At 38.5% G+C, this 19475-nt stretch overlaps 1 protein-coding gene across 1 annotated transcript in view; it reads right to left on the bottom strand.

Annotated features, from left to right (window-relative positions):
- LOC128661772 (fucolectin-1-like) overlaps nt 1–19157 on the bottom strand; it is a 65829-nt gene extending 46672 nt beyond the window's left edge. The window contains exon 1 of the mRNA XM_053715992.1: nt 19082–19157. Within this exon, the coding sequence (XP_053571967.1) occupies nt 19082–19157 (76 nt within the window). The remainder of the gene's footprint in view (nt 1–19081) is intronic.
- Nucleotides 19158–19475: the final 318 nt, after the last annotated feature.

Here is a 19475-nt window from a genome sequence, read left to right as displayed (position 1 = left end):
CAGCCGACGCGGATCCATCCTCTTCTTCCGGCGTCTCCCGACGAATGACGGTTCCTTTAAGGGACGTCATCCAAGATGGCGTCCCTCGAATTCCGATTGGCTGATAGGATTCTATCAGCCAATCGGAATTAAGGTAGGAATAGCCAATAGAATGCGAGCTCAATCTGATTGGCTGATTGGATCAGCCAATCGGATTGAACTTGATTCTGATTGGCTGATTCCATCAGCCAATCAGAATATTCCTACCTTAATTCCGATTGGCTGATAGAATCCTATCAGCCAATCGGAATTCGAGGGACGCCATCTTGGACCTCTTCAGCACCGGATGATGGATCGCCAACCCCCGCTTGGGTTGGATGAAGATTTTGGAGCCAGGACGGATCGGTGATACCTGGTGAGGTGAAGACAAGGTAGGAAGATCTTCAGGGGCTTAGTGTTAGGTTTATTTAAGGGGGGTTTGGGTTAGATTAGGGGTATGTGGGTGGTGGGTTGTAATGTTGGGGGGGGGTATTGTATGTTTTTTTTTACAGGCAAAAGAGCTGAATTTCTTGGGGCATGCCCCGCAAAGGGCCCTGTTCAGGGCTGGTAAGGTAAAAGAGCTTTTAACTTTATTAATTTAGAATAGGGTAGGGCATTTTTTTATTTTGGGGGTCTTTGTTATTTTATTAGGGGGCTTAGAGTAGGTGTAATTAGTTTAAAATTGTTGTAATATTTTTCTTATGTTTGTAAATATTTTTTTATTTTTTGTAACTTAGTTCTTTTTTATTTTTTGTACTTTAGTTAGTTTATTTCATTGTAGTTATTTGTAGGTATTGTATTTAATTTATTTATTGATAGTGTAGTGTTAGGTTTTATTGTAGGTAATTGTAGGTATTTTATTTAATTAATTTAATGATAGTGTAGTGTTAGGTTTAATTGTAACTTAGGTTAGGATTTATTTTACAGGTAATTTTGTTATTATTTTAACTAGGTAACTATTAAATAGTTCTTAACTATTTAATAGCTATTGTACCTGGTAAAAATAATTACAAAGTTGCCTGTAAAATAAATATTAATCCTAAAATAGCTACAATGTAATTATAATTTATATTGTAGCTATATTAGGATTTATTTTACAGGTAAGTATTTAGCTTTAAATAGGATTAATTTATTTAATAAGAGTTAATTAATTTCGTTAGATTTAAATTATATTTAACTTAGGGGGGTGTTAGTGTTAGGGTTAGACTTAGCTTTAGGGGTTAATCCATTTATTATAGTAGCGGTGAGCTCCGGTCGTCAGATTAGGGGTTAATAATTGAAGTTAGGTGTCGGCGATGTTAGGGAGGGCAGATTAGGGGTTAATACTATTTATGATAGGGTTAGTGAGGCGGATTAGGGGTTAATACATTTATTATAGTAGCGGTGCGGTCCGCAGATTAGGGGTTAATCAGTGTAGGCAGGTGTCGGCGACGTTGAAGGGGGCAGATTAGGGGTTAATAAATATAATATAGGGGTCGGCGGTGTTAGGGGCAGCAGATTAGGGGTACATAGGGATAATGTAAGTTGCGGCGGTTTACGGAGCGGCAGATTAGGGGTTAATAATAATATGCAGGGGTCAGCGATAGCGGGGGCGGCAGATTAGGGGTTAATAAGTGTAAGGTTAGGGGTGTTTAGACTCGGGGTACATGTTAGGGTGTTAGGTGCAGACGTAGGAAGTGTTTCCCCATAGGAAACAATGGGGCTGCGTTAGGAGCTGAACGCTGCTTTTTTGCAGGTGTTAGGTTTTTTTTCAGCTCAAACAGCCCCATTGTTTCCTATGGGGGAATCGTGCACGAGCACGTTTTTGAGGCTGGCCGCGTCCGTAAGCAACTCTGGTATCGAGAGTTGCATTTGCGGTAAAAATGCTCTACGCTCCTTTTTTGGAGCCTAACGCAGCATTTTTTTGAACTCTCAATACCAGAGTTATTTTTATGGTGCGGCCAGAAAAAAGCCCGCGTAGCTAACGCACCCCCTTGGCCGCCAAACTCCAAATCTAGCCGATAGTGTTTGCGATGCAGGAGGGCAGTGGTTTAGGGGATAATAACTTTAGTATAGTGGTGACGATGTCGAGGAGCGGTAAAATAGGGGTTAATAAATTATATTAGTGGCGGCGATATCGGGAGCGGCAGATTAGGGGTTAATAGGTTTAATATAGTGTTTGTGAAGCGGGAGGGCCTCGGTTTAGGTTTTAATAGTTAGTTTATGAGTGTTTAGTGTACTTTGTAGCAGTTTAGTTATGAGTTTTATGTCACAGCTTTGGAGCGTAAAACTCATAACTACTGACTTTAGATGGCGTTACGGATCTTGTCGTTTTAGAGTGTAACGCTCGCTTTTTAGCCTCCCAGAAAAATTCATTATACCAGCGCTATGGGGATCCCATTAAAAAACGTAATTTTTACGAGTGCGGTACTGACGTTGCGTTACAGGCTAAAAGGCTTGCAGTACAACTATACCGACAAGACTCGTAATGGCTGCGGTGCTGTTAGGCAGCAAATCAAACACAAGCTCAAACCACTGGTATAGATATGTGAGCTCTGTATTTAATTAGCTTTTGCAGAGACAGCGCTAAATCTTTTTATCTTAATTGGACATTTAATAATAAATTCTTTAAAACTGCTCTCTGCATTCACCATTAATATTCTAGATTCTGGCCTTTAAAGTCAGCAAAAATGCACAGTAGCACGCTACATAGCATACACTTACACATGCAGATACACACACACTATATAGCATACACTTATACACACAGATACACACACACTACATAGCATACACTTACACATGCAGATACACACACACTACATAGCTTACACTTATACATGCAGATACACACACACTACATAGCATACACTTACACATGCAGATACACACACACTATATAGCATACACTTATACACACAGATACACACACACTACATAGCATACACTTACACATGCAGATACACACACACACACTACATAGCATACACTTATACATGCAGATACACACACACTACATAGCATACACTTATACATGCAGATACACACACACTACATAGCATACACTTATACATGCAGATACACACACACTACATAGCATACACTTACACATTCAGATACACACACTACATAGCATACACTTACACATTCAGATACACACACACTACATAGCATACACTTACACATGCAGATACACACACACTACATAGCATACACTTATACATGCAGATACACACACACTACATAGCATACACTTACACATGCAGATACACACACACTACATAGCATACACTTATACATGCAGACACACACACACTACATAGCATACACTTATACATGCAGATACACACACACACTACATAGCATACACTTACACATGCAGATACACACACACTACATAGTATACACTTATACATGCAGATACACACACACTACATAGCATACACTTACACATGCAGATACACACACACTACATAGCATACACTTATACATGCAGACACACACACACTACATAGCATACACTTATACATGCAGATACACACACACACACTACATAGCATACACTTATACATGCAGATACACACACACTACATAGCATACACTTACACACACACTACATAGTATACACTTATACATGCAGATACACACACACTACATAGCATACACTTACACATGCAGATACACACACACTACATATCATACACTTATACATGCAGCATACACTTATACATGCAGATACACAGACACTACATAGCATACACTTATACATGCAGACACACACACACTACATAGCATACACTTATACATGCAGATACACACACACTACATAGCATACACTTACACATGCATACACACACACTACATAGCATACACTTATACATGCAGATACACACACACTACATAGCATACACTTATACATGCAGATACACACACACTACATAGCATACACTTACACATGCAGATACACACACACTACATATCATACACTTATACATGCAGCATACACTTATACATGCAGATACACAGACACTACATAGCATACACTTATACATGCAGACACACACACACTACATAGCATACACTTATACATGCAGATACACACACACTACATAGCATACACTTACACATGCATACACACACACTACATAGCATACACTTATACATGCAGATACACACACACTACATAGCATACACTTATACATGCAGATACACACACACTACATAGCATACACTTACACATGCATACACACACACTACATAGCATACACTTATACATGCTGATACACACACACTACATAGCATACACTTACACTTACACATGCATACACACACACTACATAGCATACACTTACACATGCAGATACACACACACTACATAGCATACACTTACACATGCATACACACACACTACATAGCATACACTTACACATGCAGATACACACACTACGTAGCATACACTTATACTTGCAGATACACAGACACTACATAGCATACACTTACACATGCAGATACACACACACTACATAGCATACACTTACACATGCATACACACACACTACATAGCATACACTTACACATGCAGATACACACACTACGTAACATACACTTATACTTGCAGATACACAGACACTACATAGCATACACTTACACATGCAGATACACACACACTACATAGCATACACTTATACATGCAGACACACACACACTACATAGCATACACTTACACATGCATACACACACACTACATAGCATACACTTACACTTACACATGCATACACACACACTACATAGCATACACTTACACTTACACATGCATACACACACACTACATAGCATACACTTACTCATGCAGATACACACACACTACATAGCATACACTTACACATGCATACACACACACTACATAGCATACACTTATACATGCAGATACACACACACTACATAGCATACACTTATACATGCAGATACACACACATTACATGGCATACACTTATACACACAGATACACACACACTACATGGCATACACTTATACATGCAGATACACACACACTACATAGCATACACTTATACATGCAGATACACACACACTACATAGCATACACTTACACATGCATACACACACACTACATAGCATACACTTGCACATGCATACACACACACACTACATAGCATACACTTATACATGCATACACACACACACTACATAGCATACACTTATACATGCATACACACACACACTACATAGCATACACTTATACATGCAGATACACACACACTACATAGCATACACTTGCACATGCATACACACACACTACATATCATACACTTATACATGCAGATACATACACACACACACTACATAGCATACACTTATACATGCAGATACACACACACTACATAGCATACACTTATACATGCAGATACACACACACTACATAGCATACACTTATACAGGCAGATACACACACACTACATAGCATACACTTATACATGCAGATACACACACACTACATAGCATACACTTACTCATGCAGATACACACACACTACATAGCATACACTTATACAGGCAGATACACACACACTACATAGCATACACTTACACATGCAGATACACACACACTACATAGCATACACTTACACATGCAGATACACACACACTACATAGCATACACTTACACATGCAGATACACACACACACTACATAGCTTACACTTATACTTGCATATACACACACACTACATAGCATACACTTACTCATGCAGATACACACACACTACATAGCATACACTTATACATGCAGATACACACACACTACATAGCATACACTTATACATGCAGATACACACACACTACATAGTATACACTTATACATGCAGATACACACACACTACATAGCATACACTTATACATGCAGATACACACGCACACTACATAGCATACACTTATACATGCAGATACACACACACTACATAGCATACACTTATACATGCAGATACACACACACTACATAGCATACACTTATACAGGCAGATACACACACACTACATAGCATACACTTATACATGCAGATACACACACACTACATAGTATACACTTATACATGCAGATACACAGACACTACATAGTATACACTTACTCATGCAGATACACACACACTACATAGCATACACTTATACAGGCAGATACACACACACTACATAGCATACACTTACACATGCAGATACACACACACTACACAGCATACACTTATACATGCAGATACACACACACACTACATAGTATACACTTACACATGCAGATACACACACACTACACAGCATACACTTATACATACAGATACACACACACTACATAGCATACACTTATACATGCAGATACACACACACTACATAGCATACACTTACACATGCAGATACACACACACTACATAGCATACACTTATACAGGCAGATACACACACACTACATAGCATACACTTATACATGCAGATACACACACACTACATAGCATACACTTATACATGCAGATACACACACACTACATAGCTTACACTTATACATGCAGATACGCACACACACTACATAGCATACACTAACACATGCAGATACACACACACACACACACACACACACACTACATAGCATACACTTACACATGCAGATACACACACACAACATAGCATACACTTATACAGGCAGATACACACACACTACATAGCATACACTTGCACATGCAGATACACACACTACATATCATGCACTTGCACATGCATACACACACACTACATAGCATACACTTATACAGGCAGATACACACACACTACATAGCATACACTTACACATGCATACACACACACTACATAGCATACACTTGCACATGCATACACACACACTACATAGCATACACTTGCACATGCATACACACACACTACATATCATACACTTATACATGCAGATACACACACACTACATAGCATACACTTACACATGCAGATACACACACACACACACATACACACACTACATAGCATACACTTACACATGCAGATACACACACACACACACACTACATAGCATACACTTACACATGCATACACACACACTACATATCATACACTTATACATGCAGATACACACACACACTACATAGCATACACTTACACATGCAGATACACACACACTACATAGCATACACTTATACACACAGATACACACACACATTACATAGCATACACTTATACATGCAGATACACACACACACTACATAGCATACACTTACACATGCAGATACACACACACTACATAGCATACACTTACACATGCAGATACACACACACTACATATCATACACTTATACATGCAGATACAGACACACACTACATAGCATACACTTACACATGCAGATACACACACACTACATAGCATACACTTATACATGCAGATACACACACACACTACATAGCATACACTTATACATGCAGATACAGACACACACTACATAGCATACACTTACACATGCAGATACACACACACTACATAGCATACACTTACTCATGCAGATACACACACACTACATAGCATACACTTACACATGCATACACACACACTACATAGCATACACTTATACATGCAGATACACACACACTACATAGCATACACTTATACATGCAGATACACACACACTACATAGCATACACTTACACATGCATACACACACACTACATAGCATACACTTGCACATGCATACACACACACACTACATAGCATACACTTATACATGCATACACACACACACTACATAGCATACACTTATACATGCATACACACACACTACATAGCATACACTTATACATGCAGATACACACACACTACATAGCATACACTTGCACATGCATACACACACACTACATATCATACACTTATACATGCAGATACATACACACACACACTACATAGCATACACTTATACATGCAGATACACATACACTACATAGCATACACTTACACATGCAGATACACACAAACTACACAGCATACACTTATACATACATATACACACACTCAAATACACAGAAACACACACTACATAGCATACACTTACACATGCAGATACACACACACTACATAGCATACACTTACACATGCAGATACACACACACTACATAGCATACACTTACACATGCAGATACACACACACTACATAGCATACACTTATACATGCAGATACACACACACTACATAGCATACACTTACACATGCAGATACACACACACTACATAGCATACACTTACACATGCAGATACACACACACTACATAGCATACACTTATACATGCAGATACACACACACTACATAGCATACACTTATACATGCAGATACACACACACTACATAGCATACACTTATACAGGCAGATACACACACACTACATAGCTTACACTTATACATGCAGATACACACACACTACATAGCATACACTTACTCATGCAGATACACACACACTACATGGCATACACTTATACATGCAGATACACACACACTACATAGCATACACTTATACATGCAGATACACACACACTACATAGCATACACTTACACATGCATACACACACACTACATAGCATACACTTGCACATGCATACACACACACACTACATAGCATACACTTATACATGCATACACACACACACTACATAGCATACACTTATACATGCATACACACACACACTACATAGCATACACTTATACATGCAGATACACACACACTACATAGCATACACTTGCACATGCATACACACACACTACATATCATACACTTATACATGCAGATACATACACACACACACTACATAGCATACACTTATACATGCAGATACACACACACTACATAGCATACACTTACACATGCAGATACACACAAACTACACAGCATACACTTATACATACATATACACACACTCAAATACACAGAAACACACACTACATAGCATACACTTACACATGCAGATACACACACACTACATAGCATACACTTACACATGCAGATACACACACACTACATAGCATACACTTACACATGCAGATACACACACACACTACATAGCTTACACTTATACTTGCATATACACACACACTACATAGCATACACTTACTCATGCAGATACACACACACTACATAGCATACACTTATACATGCAGATACACACACACTACATAGCATACACTTATACATGCAGATACACACACACTACATAGTATACACTTATACATGCAGATACACACACACTACATAGCATACACTTATACATGCAGATACACACGCACACTACATAGCATACACTTATACATGCAGATACACACACACTACATAGCATACACTTATACATGCAGATACACACACACTACATAGCATACACTTATACAGGCAGATACACACACACTACATAGCATACACTTATACATGCAGATACACACACACTACATAGCATACACTTACTCATGCAGATACACACACACTACATAGCATACACTTATACAGGCAGATACACACACACTACATAGCATACACTTACACATGCAGATACACACACACTACACAGCATACACTTATACATGCAGATACACACACACACTACATAGTATACACTTACACATGCAGATACACACACACTACACATCATACACTTATACATACAGATACACACACACTACATAGCATACACTTATACATGCAGATACACACACACTACATAGCATACACTTACACATGCAGATACACACACACTACATAGCATACACTTATACAGGCAGATACACACACACTACATAGCATACACTTATACATGCAGATACACACACACTACATAGCATACACTTATACATGCAGATACACACACACTACATAGCTTACACTTATACATGCAGATACGCACACACACTACATAGCATACACTAACACATGCAGATACACACACACACACACACACACACACACACACTACATAGCATACACTTACACATGCAGATACACACACACAACATAGCATACACTTATACAGGCAGATACACACACACTACATAGCATACACTTGCACATGCAGATACACACACTACATATCATGCACTTGCACATGCATACACACACACTACATAGCATACACTTATACAGGCAGATACACACACACTACATAGCATACACTTACACATGCATACACACACACTACATAGCATACACTTGCACATGCATACACACACACTACATAGCATACACTTGCACATGCATACACACACACTACATATCATACACTTATACATGCAGATACACACACACTACATAGCATACACTTACACATGCAGATACACACACACACACACATACACACACTACATAGCATACACTTACACATGCAGATACACACACACACACACTACATAGCATACACTTACACATGCATACACACACACTACATATCATACACTTATACATGCAGATACACACACACACTACATAGCATACACTTACACATGCAGATACACACACACTACATAGCATACACTTATACACACAGATACACACACACATTACATAGCATACACTTATACATGCAGATACACACACACACTACATAGCATACACTTACACATGCAGATACACACACACTACATAGCATACACTTACACATGCAGATACACACACACTACATATCATACACTTATACATGCAGATACAGACACACACTACATAGCATACACTTACACATGCAGATACACACACACTACATAGCATACACTTATACATGCAGATACACACACACACTACATAGCATACACTTATACATGCAGATACAGACACACACTACATAGCATACACTTACACATGCAGATACACACACACTACATAGCATACACTTACTCATGCAGATACACACACACTACATAGCATACACTTACACATGCATACACACACACTACATAGCATACACTTATACATGCAGATACACACACACTACATAGCATACACTTATACATGCAGATACACACACACTACATAGCATACACTTACACATGCATACACACACACTACATAGCATACACTTGCACATGCATACACACACACACTACATAGCATACACTTATACATGCATACACACACACACTACATAGCATACACTTATACATGCAGATACACACACACTACATATCATACACTTATACAGGCAGATACACACACTACATAGCATACACTTATACATGCAGATACACACACACTACATAGCATACACTTGCACATGCATACACACACACTACATATCATACACTTATACATGCAGATACATACACACACACACTACATAGCATACACTTATACATGCAGATACACATACACTACATAGCATACACTTACACATGCAGATACACACAAACTACACAGCATACACTTATACATACATATACACACACTCAAATACACAGAAACACACACTACATAGCATACACTTACACATGCAGATACACACACACTACATAGCATACACTTACACATGCAGATACACACACACTACATAGCATACACTTACACATGCAGATACACACACACACTACATAGCTTACACTTATACTTGCATATACACACACACTACATAGCATACACTTACTCATGCAGATACACACACACTACATAGCATACACTTATACATGCAGATACACACACACTACATAGTATACACTTATACATGCAGATACACACACACTACATAGCATACACTTATACATGCAGATACACACGCACACTACATAGCATACACTTATACATGCAGATACACACACACTACATAGCATACACTTATACATGCAGATACACACACACTACATAGCATACACTTATACAGGCAGATACACACACACTACATAGCATACACTTATACATGCAGATACACACACACTACATAGCATACACTTACTCATGCAGATACACACACACTACATAGCATACACTTATACAGGCAGATACACACACACTACATAGCATACACTTACACATGCAGATACACACACACTACACAGCATACACTTATACATGCAGATACACACACACACTACATAGCATACACTTACACATGCAGATACACACACACTACATAGCATACACTTATACAGGCAGATACACACACACTACATAGCATACACTTATACATGCAGATACACACACACTACATAGCATACACTTATACATGCAGATACACACACACTACATAGCTTACACTTATACATGCAGATACGCACACACACTACATAGCATACACTAACACATGCAGATACACACACACACACACACACACTACATAGCATACACTTACACATGCAGATACACACACACAACATAGCATACACTTATACAGGCAGATACACACACACTACATAGCATACACTTGCACATGCAGATACACACACTACATATCATACACTTGCACATGCATACACACACACTACATAGCATACACTTATACAGGCAGATACACACACACTACATAGCATACACTTACACATGCATACACACACACTACATAGCATACACTTGCACATGCATACACACACACTACATAGCATACACTTGCACATGCATACACACACACTACATAGCATACACTTATACATGCAGATACACACACACTACATAGCATACACTTACACATGCAGACACACACACACACACTACATAGCATACACTTACACATGCAGATACACACACACACACTACATAGCATACACTTACACATGCATACACACACACTACATATCATACACTTATACATGCAGATACACACACACACTACATAGCATACACTTACACATGCAGATACACACACACTACATAGCATACACTTATACATGCAGATACACACACACACTACATAGCATACACTTATACATGCAGATACACACACACTACATAGCATACACTTATACAGGCAGATACACACACACTACATAGCATACACTTACACTTGCAGATACACACACACTACATAGCATACACTTACACATGCAGATACACACACACTACATATCATACACTTATACATGCAGATACAGACACACACTACATAGCATACACTTACACATGCAGATACACACACACTACATAGCATACACTTATACATGCAGATACACACACACTACATAGCATACACTTATACATGCAGATACACACACACTACATAGCTTACACTTATACATGCAGCTACACACACAAACTACATATCATACACTTGCACATGCATACACACACACACTACATATCATACACTTGCACATGCATACACACACACACTACATAGCATACACTTATACATGCACATACACTACATAGCATACACTTATACATGCAGATACACACACACTACACAGCATACACTTACACATGCATACACACACACTACATAGCATACACTTATACATGCAGATATACACACACTACATAGCATACACTTATAGATGCAGACACACACACACTACATAGCATACACTTGCACATGCATTCACACACACACACACACTACATAGCACACACTTATACATGCAGATACAGACACACTACATAGCATACACTTATACACACAGATACACACTACTACATAGCTTACACTTACACATGCAGACACACACACACTACATAGCATACACTTACACATGCAGATACACACACACTACATAGCATACACTTATTCATGCAGATACACACACACTACATAGCATACACTTATACATGCAGATACACACACACTACATAGAATACACTTACAGATGCAGATACACACACACTACACAGCATTCACTTATACACACAGATACACACACACTACATAGCATACACTTATAGATGCAGATACTCACACACTACACAGAATACACTTACACATGCATACACACACACTACATAGCATACACTTATACATGCAGATACACACACACTGCATAGCTTACACTTATACATGCAGATACACACACACACACTACATAACATACACTTATACATGCAGATACACACACACTGCATAGCTTACACTTATACATGCAGATACACACACACACACACTACATAGTTTACACTTATACATGCAGATACACACACACTACACAGCATACACTTATACATGCAGATACACACACACTACATAGCATACACTTATACATGTTATACATGCAGATACACACACACTACATAGCATACACTTATACATGCAGATACACACACACTGCATAGCTTACACTTATACATGCAGATACACACACACACACACTACATAGTTTACACTTATACATGCAGATACACACACACTACACAGCATACACTTATACATGCAGATACACACACACTACACAGCATACACTTATACATGCCGATAGACACTACAAAGCATACACTTATACATACAGATACACACACACACTACATAGCATACACTTATACATGAAGATACACACACTACATAGCATACACTTATACATGCAGATACACACACACACTACATAGCATACACTTATACATGCAGATACACACACACATTACATAGCATACACTTATACATGCAGACACACACACACACACTACATAGCATACACTTATACATGAAGATACACACACTACATAGCATACACTTATACATGCAGATACACACACATTACATAGCATACACTTATACATGCAGATACACACACACTACATAGCATACACTTATACATGCAGATACACACACACTACATTGCTTACACTTATACATGCAGATACACACACACTACATAGCATACACTTATACATACAGATACACACAGACTACATAGCTTACACTTATAGATGCAGATACTCACACGCTACACAGAATACACTTATTCACACAGATACACACACACTACATAGCTTACACTTATACATGCAGATACGCACACACACTACATAGCATACACTTATACATGCAGATACACACACACTACATAGCATACACTTATACACACAGATACACACACACTACATAGCATACACTTATACATGCAGATACACACACACACTACATAGCATACACTTACGCATGCAGATATACACACTACATAGCATACACTTATACATGCAGATACACACACACTACATAGCTTACACTTATACATGCAGATACACACACATACTACATAGTTTACACTTATACATGCAGATACACACACACTACACAGCATACACTTACACATGCAGACACACACACACTACATAGCATACACTTACACATGCAGATACACACACACTACATAGCATACACTTATACATGCAGATACACACACACTACATAGCATACACTTATACATGCAGACACACACACACTACATAGCATACACTTATACATGCAGATACACACACACTACATAGCATACACTTATACATGCAGATACACACACACTACATAGCATACACTTACACATGCAGACACACACACTACATAGCATACACTTATACATGCAGATACACACACACACTACATAGCATACACTTATACATGCAGATACACACACACTACATAGCATACACTTATACATACAGATACACACAGACTACATAGCTTACACTTATAGATGCAGATACTCACACGCTACACAGAATACACTTATTCACACAGATACACACACACTACATAGCTTACACTTATACATGCAGATACGCACACACACTACATAGCATACACTTATACATGCAGATACACACACACTACATAGCATACACTTATACACACAGATACACACACACTACATAGCATACACTTATACATGCAGATACACACACACACTACATAGCATACACTTACGCATGCAGATATACACACTACATAGCATACACTTATACATGCAGATACACACACACTACATAGCTTACACTTATACATGCAGATACACACACATACTACATAGTTTACACTTATACATGCAGATACACACACACTACACAGCATACACTTATACATGCCGATAGACACTACAAAGCATGCACTTATACATACAGATACACACACACTACATAGCATACACTTATACACACATATACACACACACTATACAGCTTACACTTATAGATGCAGATACTCACACACAACACAGAATACACTTATACATACAGATACACACACACTACATAGAATACACTTACAGATGCAGATACACACACACTACACAGCATACACTTATACATGCAGATACACTACACACACACTACATAGCATACACTTATACATGCAGATACAGACACACACTACATAGCATACACTTACACATGCAGATACACACACACTACATAGCATACACTTATACATGCAGATACACACACACTACATAGCATACACTTATACATGCAAATACACACACACTACATATCATACACTTACACATGCAGATACACACACACTACACAGCATACACTTACACATGCAGATACACACACACTACATAGCATACACTTATACATGCAGATACAGACACACTACATAGCATACACTTATACATGCAGATACACACACACTACATAGCATACACTTATACACACAGATACACACACACTACATAGCATACACTTACAGATGCAGACACACACACACACTACATAGCATACACTTATAGATGCAGATACTCACACACTACACAGAATACACTTATACATTCAGATACACACACACTGCATAGCATACACTTATACATGCAGATACACACACACACTACATAGTTTACACTTATACATGCAGATACACACACACTACACAGCATACACTTATACATGCCGATAGACACTACAAAGCATACACTTATACATACAGATACACACACACACTACATAGCATACACTTATACATGCAGATACACACACTACATAGCATACACTTATACATGCAGATACACACACATTACATGGCATACACTTATACATGCAGATACACACACACTACATAGCATACACATATACATGCAGATACACACACACGCTACATAGCATACACTTATACATGCAGATACACACACACTACATTGCTTACACTTATACATGCAGATACACACACACTACACAACATACACTTATACACACAGATACACACACACTACATAGCTTACACTTATAGATGCAGATACTCACACACTACACAGAATACACTTATACACACAGATACACACACACTACATAGCTTACACTTATACATGCAGATACGCACACACACTACACAGCATACACTTATACATGCAGATACACACACACTACACAGCATACACTTATACATGCAGATACACACACACTACACAGCATACACTTACACATGCAGATACACACACACTACATAGCATTCACTTATACATGCAGATACACACACACTACACAGCATACACTTATACATGCAGATACACACACACTACATAGCTTACACTTATACATGCAGATACGCACACACACTACATAGCATACACTTATACATACAGATACACACACACTACATAGCTTACACTTATACATGCAGATACACACACACACTACATAGTTTACACTTATACATGCAGATACACACACACTACACAGCATACACATATACATGCCGATAGACACTACAAAGCATGCACTTATACATACAGATACACACACACTACGTAGCATACACTTATACACAAATATACACACACACTATACAGCTTACACTTATAGATGCAGATACTCACACACAACACAGAATACACTTATACATACAGATACACACACACTACATAGCTTACACTTATACATGCAGATACACACACACTACATAGCATACACTTATACATGCAGATACACACACACTACATAACATACACTTATACATGCAGATACACACACACTACATAGCATACACTTATACATGCAGATACACACACACTACATAGCATACACTTATACATGCAGATACACAGACACTACATAGCATACACTTATACATGCAGATACACATACACTACATAGCATACATTTATACATGCAGACACACACACACACACACACTGCATAGCTTACACTTATACATGCAGATACACACACACACTACATAGTTTACACTTATACATGCAGATACACACACACTACACAGCATACACTTATACATGCCGATAGACACTACAAAGCATACACTTATACATACAGATACACACACACTACATAGCATACACTTATACATACAGATACACACACACACTACATAGCATACACTTATACATGCAGATACACACACTACATAGCATACACCTATACATACAGATACACACACACACTACATAGCATACACTTATACATGCAGATACACACACTACATAGCATACACTTACACACACACACTACATAGCATACACTTATACATGCAGATACACACACATTACATGGCATACACTTATACATGCATACACACACACTACATAGCATACACTTATACATACAGATACACTACATAACATACACTTATACATGCAGATACACACACACTACATAGCATACACATATACATGCAGATACACACACACTACATAGCTTACACTTACACATGCAGATACACACACACACTACATAGCTTACACTTACACATGCAGATACACACACAAACACTTATACATACAGATACACACACACACTACATCATATTTTGGTTTCTGTATTTCATTGTATGGGGTCCTGGGGTTTGCAAGCACATTAGCTGGCAGTCTGAGGCTGCCACTGTTCGTATAAAACTGAAGGCATGGTAGTATTATCACCAGGGGTTAGATGTCATCACTACCAGAGGTTAGAGGTCACCATTACCTGAAGTCAGAGGGTATACAGCCTTCTTACTCCTGCTTAACACACACACCATTCCTATTCCACAGGGAATCTAACAGGTATCTAACCCTGGGAGAGAAAAGTCAGCTGCATCTGAAAATGGGTCCAATAGAATAAAAAAAAATGCAGGACAGTTGGCAAGCTTCCCAGGACAGTGGGACAGACCCCTAAAATCGGGACTGTCCCGTGAAAATCGAGACAGTTAGGGGGATTAGAAATAGGTACTCACCATTGATGAAGTCCGACGATTCATCTTCTTCCCGGCAACGAAAGGTCTTCTTCCAGACAGGTCCATCTTCATCCATCGCGGGTCCATCTTCTTTCATTTTCTGGAGGGGGGAAGCGGTCATCTGAGGCGCAGAGCTGTCACCAGCGGCGACGGTCATCTGCGATCGTCTGCCGCTCACTGAAGATTGAATGCAAGGTACCCCTTTTATATTGGGTTACCCTTGCATTCCTATTGGCTAAGAAAAATTAAATAGGATGATAGCTGCTTACATCCTATTGGCTGATTATACTCTTTTTAGGTATTTTTATTTTATTTTGGGGGTTGAGTGTGGGGGTTGTAATGTTAGGGGGTACTATGTATTTTTTCAGGGCAAAAGAGCTGTTAAACTTAGGGC

Source organism: Bombina bombina, chromosome 5, assembly GCF_027579735.1.
Source record: "Bombina bombina isolate aBomBom1 chromosome 5, aBomBom1.pri, whole genome shotgun sequence".
NCBI lineage: Eukaryota > Metazoa > Chordata > Amphibia > Anura > Bombinatoridae > Bombina > Bombina bombina.
This window is presented reverse-complemented; position numbering and strand designations above follow the sequence as displayed.